Raw genomic sequence first — 24,228 nt, 5'->3', positions numbered from 1 at the left:
GGGCAGAAGGTGGATGCCACAAAAGTACAGTGGGTTAAAACCAAGGTACAATACTTAGGTCACTGCATCTCACAAGGCATAAAACATCTAACAGATAAGCGAAAGAAAGTAATCGCTAAGCAACAAATGCCCACAACTTTAAAGCAATTAAGAGCATTTCTTGGTTTAGTGGGCTATTGTAGGCAATTTCTGCCCCAATACTCCACTATAATAGGTCCATTGCAGGAGTTACTAAAAGGACACACAAAAAGTAACTAGTAACTACAAGTTCACAACAGAAGAGTTAACTCCAGCAGTTAGAGAAGCATTCAAACAGATAAAACAATCACTGCTAACTGTACTGAGTCTGGGTTTGCCTGACTATAGCAAGGACTTTTATCTGTTTTGTACCAAAGTAAATGAGCATGCTAATGGAGTTCTAACTCAACATTTTTGTGCCAGATACCGCCCAGTGGGGTATTACAGTTACCCCCTGGATAGTGTAGCCAGGGGACTGCCTGGCTGTTTGAAATCAGTAGCGGCGGCTGCCCTACTAGTAGAAAAAACTGCTGACATTGTACTCGGAAATTACTGGCATTTAATGTGTCTGCATGACTTGGAAGCAATGTTGAACAGTTCTTATACTAAACATTTTTCTGTCCAAAGAATAACCCACTATCACTTGATTATGCTGTCAGCTTCTAACCTCAAAATCCAACACTGCCAGACCTTGAATCCGGCCACCTTCTTGCCGGAAGATGACAATGAGGAAATTGAGGATTCTTACCTGGCACATGACTGTGCTACCTCAATAGATGAAGTGACAAAACCTAGACCCGACCTATTGGATGAACCCATCTCAGGCCTGCCTCTGTGTGCTGACCTATTTGTAGATGGATCAACCCTTAGAAGACCTGATGGACTGACACTAGCAGCTTGTGCAGTGGTTAATGGTGAAGTAAACTATTGCATGCTGAAGTTCTGCAGGATTCTAGGTCAGCACAGGCAGCTGAACTCACTGCTCTTTGTGTGGCCTTAGAACTTGCAGAAGGAGACACTGTAAACATTTATAGCGATTCAGCTTATGCTGTGGGAATATTGCACAGTTTTGCACAACTTTGGTAAGAAAGAGGGTATCTTACGGCTGCAGGAACTCCTATACAACATAAGGAGCTGATTTACAGACTACTAACAGCAGTGCAACTGCCCCTTAAAGTTGTGATATTAAAATGTAAGGCACATACCAGAGCTGATGATAGTGTATCCCATGGAAATGCTTTAGCTGATGAAAATGCTAAAATGCTATACATTTTTATCAGATACCAGCAGTTCCTACTTTCCCATTAATGGATCTACAAGTAGATCTAGATATACTGTCAGCCTTACAGAACAGCTCACCACACAAATCTTCCTGGACCGCAAAAAGAGCGGTCTGTGAGGAGGATGGTTTGTGGCATTTGCATGATAAGCTGATTGCTCCTCCAACACTATTTCCTTCATTATTTGCCTTGAGCCATGGGCCTTGCCATGTCTCAACAGGAGGGATGTGTCGGATGGTGAGCAAGCACTGGTGGGCTCCAGGCTTCCATACATATGCTGCTAAACAAATTCATGAATGTGCAATATGTCAAATGCATAACATTGGTAAACCAGTGCCCATTCCTATGAAGCATATACCTCTTTCTACCATCTTCATAATATCTCTAAACTTCGTCCTATTCTTTCCTTTTCCGATGCTGAAAGGTTGGTTCACACCTTTGTCTCCTCTAGGCTGGATTATTGCAACGCACTTCTCATTGGGATTCCGAGAAAGAGCGTGCAGAGGTTACAGTATATTCAAAACTCTGCAGCGAGGATCCTAATGAGAGTACAGAAGCATGAGCATATGACTCCAATTCTTAAATCTTTGCATTGGCTCCCGGTTTCTGCTAGGATTGAGTATAAGGTCTCTCTTCTTGCCCATCAATGTATATATGGCCATGCTCCACCTTATCTTAAGGAACGTCTAAGATTGCAAAATTTACCTCGTTCCCTACGCTCAACTAATTTGAATTGTCTAAAGATTCCAAAAACTAGATTAAAAACCATGGGAGATAGGGCTTTTTGTGTTGCTGCCCCACGTTTGTGGAATGCTTTGCCTGATAGTTTGAGGGTTTTTCAGTCTACTGAAAATTTTAAAAAGGGATTGAAGACTTTTCTTTCTTTTCTTTTTAGCAAATGTTTTTTAATTAAGTTATTTTTTTTTTTATTATTGTAACTGTGTAGCACTTTGAGGTCTTTTGATGGAAAGTGCATTATAAATAAAATGTATTATTATTATTGTTATATTCCACATACCGAGGAGCCGTTTCAAATTGTGCAGATTGACTTCTCAGATATGCCCCCTTGTGGCCGATTCAAGTATCTTTTAGTTTGCGTCTGTCAATTTTCGGGGTGGGTGGAAGCGTATCCTACTGCAAAGAATGATGCCCGAACAGTTGTAAAATGTCTCACTAGAGAGTTAATCCCACGGTTTGGTATAGGGGCTGTTTTCTCCTCAGACAGAGGTACACACTTTGATAATAAGTTAATGGCAGAAGTGGTGAGTATTCTGGGGATAAAGCAGCAGCTACACACTCCATACAGGCCACAAGCTAGCGGGATGGTTGAACACAGCAATCAAACTTTAAAGAGGTATCTGGCTAAGATAACTGCAAATGGGAAAAGCACATGGGTAGGAGCACTGCCAATAGCCCTAGCTACCATTAGGACCACCCCTAAGGAGAAACATGGATTATCACCCTTTGATATACTATTTGGGAGACCGCCTAAGAGACTTCCTGCAATCCTGGTACCACCAAAGACAGTGACTTTGTTAAATGGTCAAGATGCCTATGTACACAAATTGGCAAATGTATTTTCTGATACTTTTTCCAGAGCCATAGCAGAACAACCAGTGGATACAAGTGAAGGAACACATGGACTAAAGTCAGGAGATTGGGTGTACATCAAGAATCACACACCCTGGACAACTTTGTCCCCTAAGTGGAAAGGACCATTTCAGATCATTCTTGTATCTCCTACTGCTGTAAAGCTGAAAGACTACAAGTATTGGGTGCATGGTTCACACTGTAAAAGAACTGTAGCTCCAAAAGAACATATAGGTCGTTCTGCTGCTGGCAGGTATTGTCCTGTGCCCTTGCTTTCTAGGTCATCTCTGCCACTTACTCGTGCCAGAGCCAGAAGACTGCAGAATGAATCTCCTGGGGCCTAAACCGGATGTGGCGTTATGGAGCGTTATCCTCCCTGGTGGTTCAGTGGTAGAATTCTCGCCTGCCATTGGTTCCTCAATTGAATCAATTTCGATAGCTGCCAATGTCTGATATACCGCTTGTTCCTCCGTATTGCTACCACATTCCGGCTCATCCTAGCGCCTCCGGCAGTCCCGTGCCAAGTGACCTCCCATTCCACATTTAAAGCAGGTGGGTGGAGCACGAGGCTGAGGGGCAGTTGGTCTCGCTCTACTTGGGATGACTTGTTGGTACCTTGATTGAATCTTAGGATTCCTGCGTAGCCCTTCATTTTGTTTTCATCTACTTTGTCTATTTTGTGGAATCCCATAATTAGAAATATACACTACTCCTGATGGTGGGTATGGAGGATCAGCTACAGGCATATCTTGAGGCGATACCTGTACTGTGGACGCTGGTACTCCTTTTGGTTCAGAGATGTTTTCTCTGACTTCGGGAGTCTGCATATTCATTATCTTTTATACACAAAGAGTTTGGAGGTAAGGGACTTTAAAGGTACCAAATATCAAGAATAAAGGAAAATATACTGAAACAATATAAGTTTATTGAACACATACTCCACCTACATATACAATCCAACATTTAATACATTTCCCTATGGTCTATAACAGACACCTGATATAGAGAAACAGGTGACATTCTATTAAGGACCAACATGATCTCCATCCCAGTACGTTCAACATGTTTTGCCTTAATCAGCTTCCTCAGGAACAAGGGACTTGGAGTGTCCATATCACAGAAAAACAATGTGTTACTTTCTAAATACACATGGAAAAAAGAAAAAATTAATTAATGAATAAATAACAAAGGGACACAGAGCTTTATAGTATAGGTAACATAGCAATATATACAAAAAATATAACATAATAACATAATATTCCAGGTCAAAGATTGCAAATGTGTGAAAAAGAGAAAAAAAAAAAACACATCCCTTTACATAACCCAGGTGTTAAAGCGGTAGTAAACCCACAATTTTTTTTTTTTTAAACCTGCAAAGCAAAAGGCATAATGAGCTAGTATGCACCGCATACTAGCTCATTATGAAATACTTACCTTAGAACGAAGCCCCAACATTTGGTCTGATCCACGCCGAGGGAGCTGACATGCTCCCTCAGCATTTCTTCCGGATATCGCGGCTCCGGCGCTGTGAGTGGCCGGAGCCGCGATATCGTCACTCCCGTGCATGCGCGCGGGAGATTTCATTCCGGCCGGCCGGCCACTGCCGGATTTTCAGGCCGAGAATCCCCTTGTGCGCATGCTCCACTGCAGTCAGCGGCGCATACCGAGGGGATATTTTTTTTACCTACAGGTAAGCCTTATTATAGGCTTTCCTGTAGGTAAAAGTAAAAAATTTGAGTATACAACCACTTTAAGTAATCCCCTTACCTCCAAAGAAGGGGAAAACATCAACACAGAAAGGGGTTAATCCTCATCTCAAACAATTTCATTCACCAACACTGCAGGCGATGCCGGTTTGTCTCCATATATGGCCAGAGAAGCCCGTAGAGAGGGTTGTAATTGCTACATATGTCTCTGAAAAATATATACGATACCTGAACATACAATTATAAAAAGCCTACTTTTCAGGTCAATAGACATAAGGGTACAGGCAGATGAAGAACCCATGCAGGTCTACATTAAGGGGACCGCACCTACCCACCTTACAAGTTAATTGAACAGAGTTGTTTTTAAACAAGAGGCTCGGGATGAGGACATGAGCCTTCAGGAAGATAGCGTCCACAAAATCTAATAAAAAAAGAAATAACAAACATATATTTACATAAGTGTACATAATATAACTGGGTACTAACATTTATAGGTAAAGTTGATCTGGGGAAAATCCGATTGCCTCTCGGGGGATCAGGAAGGAATTTTTTCCCCTGCTTTAGCAAATTGGATCATGCTCTGCTGGGGTTTTTTGCCTTCCTCTGGATCAACTGTGGGTATAGAATTGGGTATATGGCCTGGTATGATATTTAATATATGTATATATATATATATGTATATATATATATATATATATGTATATATATATATATATATATATATATATATATATATATATATATATATATATATATATATATATATATGTAAACATTTTTTATTTTGTTTTGTTTTTTTGTGGTTGAACTGGATGGACTTGTGTCTTTTTTCAACCTGACTAACTATGTAACTATATAACTATGTGTAGCCCCCTTAGGGTTATTATAGTGCTATACTCCAAAGGAAGAAAATGAAAAGATAATAAAAAATGAAAAAAAAAATAAGAAACGCAAAAAGTCGCACAAAAACGCATCACAGACCTCAAAATGCAAAATCTCGCCTCTTAACAGTTCTGGGCTGCAGATGCTTAGCTTCACTGATTAACACGTGATTGGAGAGGAAAGAGGAGGGAAAAGAGGAAAGGGAGCAGAGCCAAGTCCTATCCAACTTGCAGTCTATATATCTAGAGTGGAAACAGTCATACAAAATACCGCCCATGAGAACATAAAGAGATATACTCAGCAAATGCTCAAACACATGGCCATAAATCTCCTTTTTACCTGTCAGATGTACACACAGCGAACGTCCCGAGCTCCCAAACACTCCCGGCCTGTCCCATGACAGACCAGGTTTAAATAGCCCTCTGCATGGCGCCAAAACGTAACATGTGACATCACAGCGTCATGGCACCAAGCGGACGCAAAAACGGACGTCCCAGGTCACCAGGCTGCCACCGGAACCGGAAATGAGCGTCATTTCCGGTGCACCTAACCTGTCAACAGGAAGAGAAATTACTCATCCTGCTGACACCTCCTGGACAAAGAAGATAATAGTCCAGAGGTCTCCGGAGGACTGTGTCCCTTATACAGACATCCCAAACGGGTCCATAGGGGGGCACATAAGCCCCAAAATGGGAGCACGTACCCCCCCAAGAAATTCAGGACCCTTGGGAGTCCATACGGGCCTCTATTTGCCAAAAAAAGGGCCCCCCCGCAGGGTCCACAGTGAAGGATAAACAGAAAAAAAAATGTTTTTTTATTCAAATATTTATTATATCCCTCCACACATTTGCAACACATTGAACAAAATCCAAAAGGTATAGTTTTAATACCTAACACCAAGGAATGCTCATGGCACCAGAGCCAGATCACACAGGCAAAGCGCCACGACCACTCCGTAAACAATACGTAACATGAAATTAATTACAATAAACATACACTGAAATAAAGGCACCAAACGTTTGAGTCGTACCCCATAGATAGAACCACCCACACAGAACACAGATTCTAAAATTCAAGAAGCAAGTTAGAATACGCCCATCTGGGCCAAAGCCACTTCATTACAGGAATGGTTTATAGCTAATCCCCTCATTGAGGCCAGGGAAATGAGTCGCCTGTAAGGAATAAATCCATCTTATTTCAAGCTGTAATCATTTTTTATCCAAGTCACACCCCCGACCATGTGAAGGAAGGTGTTGCAAGCTGAAGAAACCAATGGATTTAAGATTGAAATTATGATAGAGCCCCACATGAAGACTTATGGGGTCTCCATCTTTCATTTCGATATTAAAGAGACATGGTCCCTTATACGGCAAAATAGGGGGCGTTTTGTTTTGCCTACATAGAAAGCTCCACATAGGCATTTCATAAGATAAACTGATCCTATTGACTGACAGTTGGTCCTTTGTTTAGGTGTCCATGTGTTACCATCTGGAGCACTACACTCCTCCCCTCCAAAATAAACCGACAAAAATCACACTTACCACATCGGTATGTACCAGGTGTGGTGATTTTCGTGGTTTCACCACTCCTATAGTGGCTTGAAACTAGACTGTTTCTTAGAGAGTGTGACCTTTTATAGGTGATTTCCGGATAAGGTTGCACAAATTTTGAAATCCTCTCATCTGCTGTGAGAAGATGTCAAAATTTTTCATAGATATTGCGAACCTTCCTATGCTGCCTGTTAAACTTAGTAATGACCCGTGTTGAGGTAGACACTTTCTTTCGTCTAGGTTTATACAACAGGGATTGCCGATCCAAATCCCTAACCCTGTTATAGGCCTTCTTCAACCCAGTCCTACTATAGCCTCTCTCCAAGAGCCTATCTCGCAGAGAGTTTGCTTCTCTTTGGAAGTCCTCTTCACGTGTACAGTTGCGTTTAATACGCAGGAATTGGCTGTAAGGAATACTTTTGACTAGATTACTTAGGTGTGAGCTGTTGGCGTGCAAGAGATTGTTACCCGCTGAGCTCTTCCTGTACAGGGTAGAGCACAGCACACCTCTCTCGTCCAGGAGCAACTCCACATCAAGAAAAGTGATTCTTTTACGATCAAAACTATAGGTAAACTTCAAATTATACAAGTTCATCTGGAGACCCTCCAGGAAAGCCACCAGGTCTTCCCTCAGTCCTATCCAAATCATCAGGACATCATCAGTATAGTGATTCCATGAAATTACATGGGACAGATATTTCATCCTCATCTGAGAATAGATCCCTTTCCCACTCCCCCAGGTACAGGTTCGCATATGAAGGTGCACATTTCGCCCCCATTGCGACCCCCTGCACCTGGAGGTAATGGGATCCTTTGAATACAAATATATTATGTGTTAGCACAAAGCTAAGCATTTCAAGAACAAATTCATTATATCTCCAGGAATCAAAATCACGCTCTTTCAAAAATTCGCCTCCACACCCTTTGTGTGCGGTATTGAATTATACAGTGCCTCAATATCTATTGAAACCAACCAGGCATTTTCAGGTATTTGCAGGCCATCTGTAATCTTTAGCAGTTCGATCGTATCCTTCACATAAGAGCATAACCCCATAACGTGTGGATATAGATAGTCATCAATAAGTTCACTTGCCTTTTCCGTTAATGAGCCACACCCCGATATTATAGGGCGCCCAGGGGGGGCAAACCAAACTCTTATGCACTTTAGAAAGTGCATAAAAGGTCGGGGTAGTGAACTCATTCATTTCAAAGTACTTACATCAATGATGCCCTTTAAGCATGCTGATGCTAAGATACTTTTATATTTGCATAGATAATAGTTAACATGTGATGCTGGAACTGGTCTGTACCATGTTCTATTGAGAATAATATCATAACACATTTTTTCATATTGATAAACATCCAATAATACCAAATTCCCACCTTTATCAGATGGTTTGATAATAACTTGTTTGTTAGCACTCAATTTACGGAGTGTCTCCCTGTGAGCTCTTGATAGATTAGATTGTGGTCCACTCTACCACTTAGTTGACTCTATTTCCTTATATTCATTATCTTAGTTTTCTCCTTTTTCTCTATCTTATCCTTCCTCTTCTGCAGTACCTCATAAGCTGCTTGCGCTATTTCAACCAAATCTGGGGCAGCTTTCTTACTCCACCCTACCGTTCGGAGCTGCATCTCCTCTCTTACCTCAGGCAACATTCCTCCCACCAGCACATTTACCAACTCAGGACGTTTCATATCAGCCTCATCATCAGTCATCCAATCAGTATGCTTCTGTATAGCATCCTTAAATCTATTCCAGTAATCTAACACATCTTCACCTTCCTTTTGAATAACATCTATCAACACTCGCATATCCTGCCCTTTATCAAATGTAGTTACCCAGTCCTTTAAAATGTTGTTTAATCTATCAACAGTTTCTTCATACACTCGTACACCTTCTTCTACTTTTAATACCCCTTCCTGAGCAAAAACCTTCCACACATCCACATACTTCTCAGGCACAGCACAATCAATCAAAATCCACATATCTGTATATGTGGCTTGTTGAGTCCTTTCCATCCACATCATTTTTCTATACCATTTCTTAGGGCATTTCTCCATGTTGGCCAGTTCTGCCACAATCACCCTGATTTCATTGGATTTCCAAGGGACATAAACTTTAGCCATATTTGCTACGTATCGGTCTTGCACCATATTTCCTGGTAGAGCCACTACCCTCAAAGGCATCTGCTCTAATGGTTTCTCATTTAGTAAGGACCTAATGAGTTCTCTTCTCTATTTCCCTTTCCAGGGTGTGCTGTGCTTCTAAAACTTTCTGTGCTTCCACTTTTCTTCTTGTGATTACTGGTGAATACTTCTGACTTATGGGAGTGCGTAAATGGTCTACCTTTGTAAATTTTGCCAGGATAGCCGGCCTTGATGGGGTGGCTGGTTTTGATGGAGTGTACTGTCAAGCCTGCCCATCCTGGTCATATGTTATCACACCCTCACTGTCTAATAATGATCCCAAGCTTCTCCGACGTTGGGGGGTACGTCGGGCTACATCTAAGGCTCTACTCCTTCCCTCCTGTGGCAGGTTAGGGGTAACTTGCTGGTTTTGGGGTGTAATCTGAGCATCAGGAGTACTTTGCTTCTTCCTGCTCCACCATAGGGGTGGCTTCGGCTATAGGGGCAGATGCTACTCTGGATGCTATTGCTAGATCCCTTCTTGCAAAATCATAAGGGGAAGCCCAAGCATTAGGCAATTCCTCTTCATCATCTAGGTTTAGGGCAGCTTTTTCAGTACACATTTTATAAGGGGGTGGCTTAGTATCCTTTCGAGATACTTCTTCCCAAGCAGCTAACATTCAATCCCCCCACAATCAGACATTTTATAAAGTAAATTGAATAACGCATCAATTGTTGGTGTATTGAGGGACCCCTCGGGCGGCCACCATTTAGATGGGTCCTCTTTGTACTCTTTTTTTGTAATTTTACACCATTTTATATGATGTTTCAGAGCATCTGGGTCTCCACTCACCATCATTTTGATGATAGGAGCACTGGGATGCAATTTTGCTACGCTTAGCCCTGTTATCTTTGTTATCTTTCCTTTGTCAATCCAAATGTAGTCATTACAGGTAAAATATTTTTATCAAGCAAATTTCCCATGATTTGTTATTTTTCTTATTAATCTATTCAGAAATGACAACAATTTAGAACTCCGGGACCAAGAGCTCTACTGTTTACCTTTTATGGCTGTGTACCAGCAGTCCAGTACATATATTGAGATATCTCACTTTGTTCTACTCTCAGAAGGACGTCTCCTTTCTGAGTGGTAATAGGCTAGTCCCTATCTCGACTCCCTATTCCAGAGAACTTACAGCAGGTCATTCACCCATTTGCGGCTATTCGCTGAAGGCAAACCTATCCGCCTTAGGACCACAAACGTTTAAAAAGAAAATCACACAAAAAATTCAACATTCACCACCTTCTATTCACTCATAGAAATTGTGGTACCTGCATTTTACACATCCCTTAATAACACAACTATTTACATTGTCATTTCTGGGAGTAAGAAGAAAGGCAAGTAAATACTTTTGCGTGCTTAATCTTTAACTGGTACCTTTAACATTCTCAGTAATCATACACAGACAGAATGTAATAAAAGCAAAAGAAACGTGTTACCTTCCCTGTTCCACAAGCCCCACTGGCTCCTCAAAACCGCACAGAAAAGACAGTATTTTTTAATATGAGAAAATTAAATTTTTCTCACCTGAGGCCTCTTTGATGTCCCTCCTGGTGTGGGTTGAGAGCTGATGGTAGGGTTGCAGACAAGAAGACTGTTCGAGGGGTCACCACTGTTATGTACAGCCTTGAAATAGAGGACATCTACGAAGTAGCATTCGTCTTAATGTATGTTTACTTCAGAATACGCACTGTACAGAGGATCACACCTTCCAAGGGGTTGTGATACAGAATACAATTTGGTACAGCTTTTTATAAGAAAATGATAACATCACAGTGTATGACGGGCAAAAGCCCAAGTTCCAAAATACGCAATACATTCCAGAATACTCTCCTTCACACCACATATGGTCACACTGACCCAACCACAATAACAAGATAAAGGTCAGTTTGGCAGAATATAGATTGATTAAGACAGGGAAAAATTATATTATAAACAGGGACTTTCCATTTAAAGAGGAAGTAAACCCTTATGGGTTTACTTCCTCTTTTTTTCCCTGCAAAGGTAAAGCATAATGGACTACTATGCATCGCATAGTAGCTCATTATGTGTCACTTACCTGACACAGGAGCCAGCGAAGTTGCCGCTGTCCCCTGTAGTCCGCCGCATCCATGTTGCTTGTGGCGTCTCGCAGCTCCGACGAATCACAGCGGCGCAACCGCGATGACGTCACTCCCGTGCATGCGCACGGAAGTCGCGTCTCGCAGCTCCGCCGCTGCCATACGGCGAAGCCGCGATGACGTCACTCCCGCGCATGTGCACGGGAGTCAACAAATTAGGCAAATCCATTCTTGGATTTGCCGCATTTAGTGCGCCTGCGCGCCGCTGTCTACGGCGCATGCGCCGTAGACAGCGGTGCCCATTTTCGGGCAAATATCTCCTAAACCATATAGGTTTAGGAGATATTGCTTGGACCTACAGGTAAGCCTTAATCTAGGCTTACCTATAGGTCCAAGTTGTTTGGAAGGGTTTACTTCCTCTTTAAACATTTCAACTTCATTTCTGGGAATAATACCCTTTATCATCTCATTGGCAGGACATCTCATGTCATCCGGAGAGCAAGATACAGAAACAACATTTGTGTTGCAATACTTAAGAAATACCAAAAAATTCAGAAACATTTTACATAGAAATACATTCTTATATTGAAGGGGAACTCTGAGTAGTATACAGATATGTGCTTCATATATTTTTCATATCTTCACACAAGTTAAAAGATCATTGATAGAGTTTACACATACTTTATAGTGGATAATGTGTATTTATTTAAATTAAACCTGCCATGAGAGAGTTATTGGGGCTGATATTGCTGACCCCCTTTTGGCAATGCCAGTTGCCTGGCTGTAATAATGACTCACTAGTACTTTCTGAGTCACTGAACTGCAACACGTGTACAGATCAGGATTACTGGAGAAAATCACAGATCTTTTGAGTAGGGACTTGATTTTTCAAAAGAAGAGATCTGCAAAGAAAGTCTCCATGGTTCTTTCATGGCAGTTTTTCTTTTTTCAATTCTGAGCTAAATTAAAACTTTATTGCAACCCTTGGTGACTATTTCCTATTAAAGCTGTACATTAATTTGCAAAGGTTTATAGAAATGACTGCCAAATAAGTTGAACTATTCAACATATAAACTATACAACACAGTATAATCAGTAAATTAAAGCTTTTTATATTGTCCCCAAAGATCAAATTATTCCCCCAATGGGCACAACCATCTTTCCTCTCACTCATCAAATTTCACTTTAAATACACCTCAGCTTTTCCTGTGACCCTTTTGTTTTATAATTCAGTGCTGAGATCATTAGCTAATGGCATCAAATAGAGGTGCAGATGAGGGCTTAGCCATTGATTTTTTACAAAAAGACAGCATTTGCATATGTGTATTAGGTCTGTTTATTCTGCTAAAGATAAGGTAGTTCATTTCAATTGGCTGCTGAAGTAGGTATTATTATGTCTATGTTATTTAGTGATGTAAAGGTTTTCTTTAAATATGACAAATTATTTTGATATACCAACAAACGTGTATTGCAGATATGTTCCTTCAGATCTGAGTGGTGAGCTAAGATTTGGTCTGGAAACATTTCAGCCTATACACATGGGAGCTGTCACATCATATCAGGTCACTGGCCCAATAAGCTGCAGCCAAGGAATTTTCCACCCTGCATTCATACATAACGAGGCAAGGGATATCAGTGAAAAGGCAATATTTAGTCTATGACATCTTCCAAATATGGCAATGTGGTCATTTTCAGTCAATGATGTCACCTGCATCCCTGCCCCTTTGTATGGCTTCAGGATAGGGATTCACCCTGCAGAAGCGGATTGGACTAGTGGCCTGCTATGATGTGATCGTTTCCCATGAGTTTGACCCGAACTTAAGCTCCTTACTAGTTGCTAGCCATACAGGAAGCCTAAAGCAGCATTTTATGTAGGATGTTTTAGTTTTTCTCTATTATTTTGTATGTTTTCCTCCCCACACAGAAAGTAATGAAAAGGGATGCTCTCATTGCCAACATACAGTGAGGGCAGGTTGTGATGCAAATAGAAGCCATCATTTATTGGGAAAATACATATTGAGAATTATATCAAAACAAGGATAACTAAAATTGATTACACTCTAAGAAATGTTTACCTTCCAAAAATATTACTGCAATTTTAGCAAGCTTGAAAAAAATATTTAGGGAATAAGTCACCATTAAAGCCACAGAGCTACATAACAGCTAAGAAAACGTCAGTCGAGGACAGTGGTACACAATTATAAAATGCTTTCAAATATTTATTCAGCTCTCACGAATGTATTTTGATGATAGTATCCTACCTTGTCTTCAAAGCCTTTTAGTTTCTCTGCCTTCTGTTTGCATGGCAATTATAAAGCCATCATTAGTCAAGACAATAAGCATAAGGACATGATGTGCTTGTTTATGGGCCTTAAAATGTATAATTCATAGAAAAAAATAAAGTACAAATACACAGAGATTGGATATATTTTAAAAATCTTTCCACGTAGCCATTTGAACCATTTGCAGTAAATATCTTATGAATAAATACCTTATCACCACCAATTACCAATGTTCATCTTCAACTCTCTATATTCATAGGGGCCATCATCTAATTGCAAATAATGCAGGTACTTTTGCCTTTTCTGCTTTGTTAATACTAAGTGGGTGCAGATTAACTTCCTGTATTTGGTACCAAATAATGAATGAAAGGAATAAAAAAACAGTGGTGGTTTAGGCACCAAATATAAGTGTAAAAAATTTTCCTATGCCCTTCATCCCTAACCATAATCTGAACCTTAAAGCGGAAAAGTGGAACTTCTGCTTATCTGTTTCCTCCTCTCCACACTTGACAGGTACAGTTCCCCACTTCCGGGAGACCGGGCTGCAGCCCGGTCTCCCCGAAGTTAAGTCCCCTCCTTTCTCCCTCTCCAGACCAATTAGAAAGTGCAGTACGCTTCGCACGTGCACAATAGGGGACCAAAAGGCTTCACTGATGGGCTCCCTTACTAGGAATGGAGGCAGCTGCACCTGACAGCCGATCCAAAGATCAGCTGGGTTGCCACCATCGCTGGTTCCATGGACAGTTAAGTACCCATATATTAAAAGTTAGTAGCTTTTGTGGGTGGGGGGGGGAGCTGGACCTCCTCTTTAAGTTGTCACATTAAAAGGAAACTTAAAGAGAAATATGGAGGAAGTCTTTCATGCTGATCCATCAGCTTCAGCACTTTCTGAGTTCTGACTTCACCTAAACCCATTTTGCAGGATTACTTGTTCATACGTATGTGGGTCAGGGACAGGCAGGTAATCAACATTTTCCAAAAGGAGAACAGCAATGGCAACCTCTATATTTACATACGTTCAAATTTTCTTTAACCCCTCCACAAACGTTATCTAACCAAACCATCCTGTCATGGTTTTTTGCTGTCTGTAATCCTTAGGAGGGATCTAACTTTCCGTTCCTCTCCTGGAAAAACAACAAGCATCTCTGTATTGAAAGTGGAAATCTTTCCAAAGTAAGGAGAAATCCCCTCTTAAACAGCTATTATTTTTCTGCTGACAATTTTGGCTTCCCTGTTTCTTTATGTAGCAGTGGTTACTAGGAGGAAACATGAAGATGAATTTCCCCAGCAGGGACACATACAGCCTGACCAGGGTTGTAATGATTCCTTAATCTATTCAAAACCAAAAAATAGCTTTAGATACAAACTAACCTTATAAATCTTAGCATTTAACATTACTCCAATCATAACCCTTTACCTAACCCTGAAAAGTAACACTTAACCTTATCCCTAAAATATATGCTAACATTTAATCTCCAAACCATGGCCACACCCTTATCCTTTAACCCTTGGCTATAGCCTTAATCCATAGTACTAAGTCAACCCAAAATGTATATATTGGCAATAGTATTGGGCCGTCCTGCACTATAATCAGCATAAAAACGACACAGCTTCAGCTTAAAAAAACCATCTATATGTTCTTAGAATAAAGTAAAGTAATTAGTGGAAAGGGGCCCCCAACTACTGTATATTAATACAAGCCTATACAATCATAGAATGTAATAAAAGAAAATAAACACCCAAACTGCCTTTAAAGTGTTCAAACTATTAACCCTGCCCTATTTGTTATTCCCATTATTTACAGTAAGTAGTTACATTTTGTATTTTACCTTATATCAACAATGTGAATTGTGTGTGTGTTTTTTTTTTTTTGTTTTTTTTTACCAAACCAATTATACTTGTCTTCACAGGGCAATGATGTACGGATAATAATTGGGCAGTTTGATGAACATATGGCAGCTAAAGTCTTCTGTTGTGTAAGTATACTTATACTGTATTTTAAAAAGATAGCCTCCTAATTAATTATTGAATTAAAATAATGTAAATATTTTCTAAATAAAGTCTCTCTATTAGTATGGCATGTCTGACTGAGAAACTCAAGCTGATATTATTTTTGGTAGACAGTAGATTTCCCATAGACCTTGACTTTCATAGTAGAAAGCCAAAGTGGGTTTTTGCTCTAGGCCAACTAAAGTAGAAAAGGCCCATAGGGCAATTATGCATGGATAATAATCAGACAGTTTGATTAACATATGGCAGCTAAAGTCTTATGCTGTGTAGGTACACTTATACTGCATTTAAAATTAGGGTAATTCTCCTAATTTATTATTGAATTAATATCACTTTGTAAAAATCTGCTCTATCAGTTTTTTTTTTTATCTGAATTACTTCACCAATTCTTTTTCCCAAGAAGCCAACCAAATTCTACCTGTTGAATTTTGCTCAGATCACTTCTTTGAACATATATTTAAAATATGACATATAATAATGTGTTTAACAAGGCAAACATTTAGCAGACAGTCATTCTCTATCCTGTTTAAATATTAATTAATTAATGTTTGGCTGTAGTGAGATGAGAAGGAGTACACCCTTGCAGCTGCTGTTGTGCATAACAGATGACCAGTTGTATTTTACCAATTTGTCCCTCCCTCTTTATCATTAGTGCAAGGGAATATAGGGAATTACATACTAGAAAAGGTCTTGGCCCTGTGAGCAACAGAAGCTGCAGTAATGCAGTTTAACATTGTAAAGGAGAAGCAGACAAATAAGTAGGAGGATGGACTTTCTATTGTTGGGTATTATACTTCCCCCATAGAAAATATTGCCACCTCAAAAAATGGCACCTCATATGTTGAATGAAAGCTGAAGTACTCAAATGTGTACCTGGAGAACCATGACTTGATTTTTGTGTTTATACGCAGTTGAAACACCTGTGGAGAATGGGTGCCATGGCTTGGGCTCCTGGAATTTGGCTCGCTGACCTCCAGGGATCCAATAGGCATCCCACTTTTATTTGGTGAGAGAAAAATAATGGGGCAGGATTATCTACCAACTGTTACAATCACTAAGGACCTCTACTGTCTTGTTATGATATAACCTAGGGATTCCCAAGTGAACTGGTAAGGGGTCCATTGGACTTTCAGGTATTTATCTGTTTCCTGTACACTGTGTTGATTGATCTACCATATCACCAGTGTAGCAATATTGTTTTTTCACCAATGAACACAAATTAATCATTTTTAGACATGGGAATTCTATGCTTCCCCTTAGATGTATCATTAAAACTACTAGAAAAATCACAATGAGTTTTGTCTTCAAATTTACACAAATGTTGATTGGCTCTCTTGTCTGTAAAATGTACTCACCAATAAGGCAAGGCAGCTTCTGGTATGGTAATGGACTGATCAAGCTGTCTGCTTACTTATTGCCATTTTGCACCATGCAGTAAGCATGAGAAAAGTGCAAAGATTATTTTAGAAAATAATGATTATGTTTTTGTTACTGGCGATGGGTTGTCCGGAATTCTTGCCTGAAATTACATTTTTGAGCAGATTTTTTTTATTGGATTTTCAATTTACATTATATGTAGACAAATATAGACAGATAGTTTGCAGATAATAACACAGTATGACCAGTCCCATATTAATTTACTGCTATAAATTTGGCTAGCATACCTAAACTTAGAACTTCCAAGAAGGCAGCTAGGTAGGAAGCCTGGTGGGTTAGAGATGTTGCTTACTTTTCTGACTATCTTGCTGCTTTAGCACAGCACTAAGAGTCAGGGGTTAAAGAACAGCAATGGGGGATGAGGAAGGGGGAGGTGGGGTGGTGAGACTTATAATCCAACCAATGATTCCATAATAAAGGATGTTTATGATTAGATACTCTAATTTGACATGTAATATTCTCAAAAGCAAGCAAATCAGTCTAGTTCCAATTTCCACACTTTAATAATAAGGGGACGTTTAGACACCCATTAAAATAATGCTTCAAAAGAGCCAGAGGAGTGTGGGCCTCAAAAGAAGAGAAATCAAAAAGTCAAAGAATGCATGTATAAGAGGTATTGGTGAAAGTAAAAACCTAATTTATAATTTAGATGATGTTGTTCCAATAATGAACTAATCTAATGGACATCTCCAAAGCAGGTGTAACAGGGACACCTACAGCAAGGTTCTTCCTTCAGACTATTTGTATGCAGAAATTCTGTGCAAAATGGAAGGCTGAGTTAACCTATAGGAAGCAAATAGGGACACATTTTAATTTCTGAAATAAATTATCCCTTCATCAGATCTATTTTCCAAACTAAAATCATACCCCTGTATAATTTTCAGAGGGTGCTTAAATAAAAGCATGCTCAGTAGATTATATATAGGAATATATATATGAGCTTACACCTTGTGTGCTAGTTGTCCTTACTAACTCATCAAAAACAGGGCTAAGCTTGCAAAGCATGGTAGAGCAGATGTTTAAAAAATCTTTTCTACGTGGAGAGAAAATAGCTTGTATTAGTTGAAAGAAGGAAAATGATATTTCCTTTATATTATTTAAAAATTATCAAAATATCTGTCCAGTTTCCAATTATACACCCATTGTTCCATATAAGCATTTAGTTAGTATAACTTCTAATATCCAAAAGCTTTTAGCAGATTCCCAACTTTGGCAAAAAGTATTGGAGACATATACAGTTAGGTCCATATACTGTATATTTGAACACAGGCACAATTTTAGATTTTTTTCAGGTATTTACAAAACATGTTCAAGCTATAGTTATATAATGGATATGGGCTGAAGGGGCATACGCTCAGATTTAATTTGAGGGTATGTACATCCAAATCAGAGGAAGGGTTTAGGAATTACAGCTTTTAAGAATAGCCATCCCTCCTGTTCAAGGGGCCAAAAGTAATTGTACAATTGAAACAAAAGCTGTTTCATGGCCAGGTGTGGGCTACTTCTTCATTATTTCTTCATCAGTTAAGCAGGTAAAAGGTCTGGAGTTGATTCTAAGTGTGGTATTTGTATTTGAAATCTATTGCTATGAACCTACATCATGAATTTAAAGTTAAACAGGCCATTGTAAGGCTTCAAGAACAAAACAAATCCACCAGAGAGGTAGCAGCAATATTAGTTATTTTGGAATTCCAAATGTTCAAATTTACGAATTTTCGAATTTACGAATACCGTATCTAAACGAATGGAACATAACGAATTTGAATTTTTTCCAAAGTTACACATTTATTCAAAATAACACATTTTGATCATAACACAAGACCCAGAAAAAAAAATGGCAGTGGGCATGTCTAAATTATATTTTAAATCTAGGTAAAGAAAACAGAAGATTTAAAAAGATACATTTGGCTGGATCTTGAGATACTTGGCTACCATCAAGAATAGGGTCAGGGTCATGCATTACATCTCCCCCTGGTGCTTTATTTGTTATTTAGAAAACTAACAATAGCTCCTAAATTGTACCCATCTTCCGGGGTCAGTATATGAATAGAAATGGTATGTAAAATATCATTGGGTTTGGTATCAGTATAATTAGCCAAGGATTTAAGTAAACATTTATACAATTATTGAAAATATACAATATGGACTTAAAGTTATTTTTAAAGTAGTGGCAGATCACTGAGGTATGTGTGTCTGTGTGTGTGTGTGTGTGTTGGGTTGGGAAAGGTGCATGCTTACCCAGCCTGCTAATAAAATAAACCTGATTGACATTGAGCAAAGTACAGGGCCGCTTTAAAGTGATTACACCTTCCAATCCTAATATCTTGAACTAAAAGTGCTGCTTAAGAGTCTTTATTTTCTAAGTTGTGGCCCTTGTACTAAAGCCCTATGCATATGCTGGTCCTGTGTCTAGCAAGAGTCCCTTCCTAACCAATAAGGCCACTCTTATGCCCCATACACACGGTCGGACATTCCGACTGCAAAATCCATCTGATTTTTTCAGACGGATTTTGGCCCAAACTTGTCTTGCATACACACGGTCGCACAAAGTTGTCAGAAAGAGGAGAACGACAGGACTATAAAGAGGCCAGTAGCCAAGAGCTTTCATCTCGTAATTTATTCTGAGCATGCCTGGCACTTTGTCCATTGGAATTGTCTGCACACGATCGGAATTAAAACAATCAGATTTTGTTGTCGGAAAATTTTAGATCCAGCTCTCAAACTTTGTGTCGGAAATTCCAACGGAAAAAGTCAGATGGAGCCCACACACGATCGGATTTTCCGACAACACGATCCGATTGTACATTTTCCGTCAGAAAGTCCGACCGTGTGTACAGGGCATTTCTCTTACAAGATCAGGTGCCAGGCAGTGGGGGGGCTTAATGTTTTTGGCAGGGCTTAGACCAGAAGCAGAGGAAGTCAGGCCTGCAGCATCAAATGGAACAAAGGCGTAAATAGCAGGCTCTATGTGGTGTCTACTTATAGGCAGGACTTTTTATTTCAGATTTTCAGAATAGATGAAAGGTTTATGATAAGCAAACAATGGAAACAAAATCTGCTGTTACACAAGTATTTTGGTAGTACTTTTCCATTGTACGACGAGCCCTGGGAAACCAAGTTAAATAAGCATATTGGATGCTAAAGCAGAAAATGGGCCAATAATGACCTTGATGAATTATAAGCTTTGTTTAACCACTTCAGCCCCGGAAGAATTTACCCCCTTCCAAACCAGAGCACTTTTTGCGATTAGGCACTGTGTTGCTTTAACTGACAATTGTGCGGTCGTGCGACTTTGTACCCAAACAAAATTGGTGTCCTTTTTCCCACAAACAGAGCTTTCTTTTGGTGGCATTTGATCACCTCAGCGGTTTATATTTTTTGCACCATAAACAAAAAAAGAATGTCAATTTTGAAAAAAATGCATTGTTTTTTACTTTTTGCTATAAATATCCCCCAAAAATATATAAAAAAACAATTTTTTCCTCAGTTTAGGCTCATATGTTCTTCTACATATTTTTGGTAAAAAAAAAAATCACAATAAGCGTATATTGATTGGTTTGCGCAAAAGTTATAGCGTCTACAAAATAGGGGATAGATTTATAAAATTTCTATTATATTTTCTTTTCTAGTAATGGTAGCGATCTGCGATTTTTATCATGACTGCAACATTATGGCGGACACATCGGACAATTTTGACACATTTTTGGGACCACTGGCATTAATACAGCGATCAGTGCAATTAAATATGCGATTAAAAAAAGTCACTGTCAGTGAAGAGGTTAACACTAGGGGATGGTGAAAGGGTTAACTGTGTTCCCTGGGAGGTGATTCTAACTGAAGGGGGAGGGACTAACTACAGGAAGTGACAGATCGTGGTTCATAGCTAATAGGAACACACAATCTGTCACTCCTATCAGAACAGAACAGGGAAGTGTGTATTTACACACACTCATCCCTGTTCTGTGTCTCCTGCTCACGATCGCTCGTGGCTGATGGTCATCGCGACTGCTGGCCAGGAGCATCGGCACAACCGCTGTGTAGCGGGTGTGTGGGCGCCTGCCATCCGGGCCCCGCAAGCACACATACAGTTACGTGGTTTCACGCAGAGGAGCCAACCTGCCTCAGTAAAACTGCGGCGGCTGGTCCAGAAGCGTTTTAAAGCGAGTCAGAGAGACTCTCTTTCTTTCGTAGACAATCTGCTACATTCAGTTGAATGACTACATGGAGCAACGACCTGATCTTTATACAGTAAAACCTTGTATTACAAGCCTAATTTGTTCTGGAAACTTGCTTGTAATCCACAGCACTTGTATATCAAAGCGAATTTCCCCATAAGAGATAAAGGAAATTCAGATGATTCGTTCCACAACCATTTATTCTTAAGTCCTTCAGTCTATATAAAAAAAAAATAATATAAAATTAATATAAAAAAAATTATAGCAATGTGACCAGGTTGCGTAACCATAAAATGTTCATCCACAAATGGCAGCCTCCACAAGGGGAGGAGAAACAAATTCCAGCAGGAGCACTACAGAGTATAAAAGAGAAGAGAGGCGCCTCTAAGTGTAGCATTACGGTTACATTTAATGAAGGTACAACATTTAGCAGCTCACCTGGTTGATGATTAAAATAGGCACATCTAAGTATGCAGGCATCCGGGGTAAAGCTGTCCACTTAGACCATCCTCCCCACCACCGTCTCTCAGCGCTGTCAGTCTGAAATCATGACCGAGAAGACTAAGCTGCAGTAGAGTGATCTGAAAGCGAGGCTTGAAACACTCGCAGAGCGCAGCATGGAAGGGATGATGTCAATGGAGGTGTGAAGGATGGTCTATGGGGACAGCTTTAGCCAGATGACTGCATACTTAGATGTGCCTGTATTAATCATCAACCATTTTTCTACAGTTAGAGGCACCTCTCCTCACTTTTATACTCAGTTGTGACATGACACTACTTGTGTAAGGCTGACCGCAGGTCAGCCTGTGTTTGTAGGAGGAGTCAGGAGTCGGGCTGCATAAAGCCTGCCCTCCTCTGCCTCCTCCTCTCGTGGACGCTGGATTTCGTGCCAACGTCACTTCCGGGAGGCTTCTCCCGTGTGATTCTGCAGGGGGGAGGGAACACGGGTTTGCTGGTGGCTCTGGTCTCTGCGAGGGGGCCCTTCTCCCGCCCGCCTCCCTCGCCGACTGCCTCTGCCGGAGGGGAGGGGGAGGGAGGTTTGTTCCCAGGCTTCCGGTTGAGTTTCTGTGGGGGGGGGAGGGATTGCTGGTGGCTCCGGTCTCCACGAGGGAGCCCTTCTCCCACCCACCTCCCTCTCCAGCTGCCTCTGCCGGAGGGGAGGGGGTAGGGAGGTTTTGTTCACCCAGGCTTCCGTTGTGATGTTCTGCCGGGGGAGGGGGGGTTCGCTAGCGGCTCCGGGCTCCACGAGGGAGCCCTTCTCCCGCCCGCCTCCCTCTCCGACTGCCAGAGGGGTAGGAGGTTTGTTGCATCCAGGCTTCCTCTGGGGGGAGGGGGGAGTGAGATGTCAGGCTGCGGCTCTCCCCTCGCCTCCTCCTGGTGATTCTGCCGGGGAGGGGAGGGAGGTGTCGATCGCTGGCCGTGTGGTGGGGGGGTTAGTCCACCCCTCTCTCCCAGGGTTGTTCCAGCTGCCCCCTGCCTTCTCTCCCAGTGTTCATGCTGGGGGAGGGGGGATGTTTCGTCACGCCAGCGCCACTCCACTTCTCCCGGGTTCTGTGGGGGGTTTCAGCCACCTGGGGGTCATTTTCTCCTGCCTGCTTGCTGGGGAAGGGGGGTTCATCCGCCTCTCCTGCCTGCCTCCTTCTCCTGGTAGTCATGCCGGGGGCAGGGGGTGGGTTTGATCGCCTGCTGGGGGATGGGAAGTCTGTCCGTGGGAAGAGTTAGTCCACCTGGTGGCTGCAGGGGTGATGCTTCTCCCACCCGCATCCTTCTCCCGGTGTTTCCACCGGGGGGAGGTTCGGGTCGCCTGCTTCTGCCGGGGAGGAAGGGGTCATCCGCCTGGTCCCCCAGGTTTTCTTTCGTGTCCCCCAGGTTTTCTTTCGTGTCCCCCAGGTTTTCTTTCATGTCCCCCAGGTTTACTTTCGTGTCCCCCAGGTTTTCTTTCATGTCCCCCAGGGTTTCTTTTGTGTCCCCCAGGGTTTCTCTCGTGTCCCCCCTGGGTTTTCTCTCGTGTCCCCCCTGGGTTTTCTCTCGTGGTTCATCATTTCACGTTCTCGTGCAACCTGCGTTCCCTAGGCAGGTCGTGTTTTCTTGCAGCCTTGTTTCTTATGCTGCTCACGATTGTCAGCTCACAGTGTCATACTCATGTTTCTCGTCCAGTCTCGATTCGTTCTCGCAGGTTACTTTCTTGTCACAGGTTTTTATTTGTCAGCTCACGGTTCTCTTGCTAGTTGCGTTCCTCTCCTGTTGGGGATCAGTCCACACTATCTTTAATTTCCTTGCTGCGTCTGGCCGGGAGTTGTGCAAGGTATGGAGCGATTGGTTAGTCAGCCTATTGCTGCTCCGCAGCTTTTACTGGCTCAGGGGCTTTAGTGGATCCTGGGGCCGGGCCTGTATTGGTAAGCTCGGGTCTCGGATGCAGGTACCAGCGTCGTACTTTCTCTTCAGTGCCATGTTTGTGGTAGATTGATTTTCCTTTTGGCTGACGTAGCAGCTTTGATCAGTAGGTTTTGTTTTACATACCAGGTAGGTTCACAACACTGCTTGGCATATTTTCTAGGCTTCCAGTCTAGGTTTCCAGTCCTGCTGGTTAATATCCAGTTCCTGTTTTGGCTTTTCTGTGTTTTTTTTTTTTTCTCCGGTTTGTATCGGCCCACAGCACTTTCAGGGCGTATCGAGTTAAGTCTCAGCATTTCATGCTGAATGACCCGTCAGGTTGTTTTATTTTCTGTACCTTAGTTTGAAGCTGTCCAGGGTTCCAGCGGAGTTGACTCTCTGTTGTGCTCAGCTAATTTTCCATCATGGGTCTTGTTTTTCGTGATGTTTGGCATACTCTCAGGTCTCCTTTTGCTTTGGTCACCAGCTTGGGGTGCAAGACTGTGTCATAGCTGGCTTTTGTGGTGTCTTAAGCCGGGGGGATGCTTCTGGCCCAGGGTCTCACTTACTTTGGTCAATTTACTCGTGGGCACCCCGGCCCATTCTATCACATCTGCATGCTCGCAAGGCGCAACATTCGGGGGCAGCATGATTATCAGGTTCTTGGGGCC

The 24,228-nt window shown here is 41.4% G+C and overlaps 1 protein-coding gene across 2 annotated transcripts in view; it reads left to right on the top strand.

Annotated features, from left to right (window-relative positions):
* Nucleotides 1–24,228, top strand: part of GABBR2 (gamma-aminobutyric acid type B receptor subunit 2) — a 984,619-nt gene that overhangs the window by 496,290 nt on the left and 464,101 nt on the right. For both annotated transcript variants that reach the window (XM_077492007.1, XM_077492008.1), the window contains exon 5: nucleotides 15,473–15,538. In XM_077492007.1, the coding sequence (XP_077348133.1) occupies nucleotides 15,473–15,538 (66 nt within the window). The remainder of the gene's footprint in view (nucleotides 1–15,472; nucleotides 15,539–24,228) is intronic.

This window comes from Lithobates pipiens, unplaced genomic scaffold (assembly GCF_037356315.1).
Source record: "Lithobates pipiens isolate NorthernLeopardFrog02 unplaced genomic scaffold, aLitPip1_a1.2 Scaffold_19, whole genome shotgun sequence".
NCBI classification, from domain to species: domain Eukaryota; kingdom Metazoa; phylum Chordata; class Amphibia; order Anura; family Ranidae; genus Lithobates; species Lithobates pipiens.
This window is presented reverse-complemented; position numbering and strand designations above follow the sequence as displayed.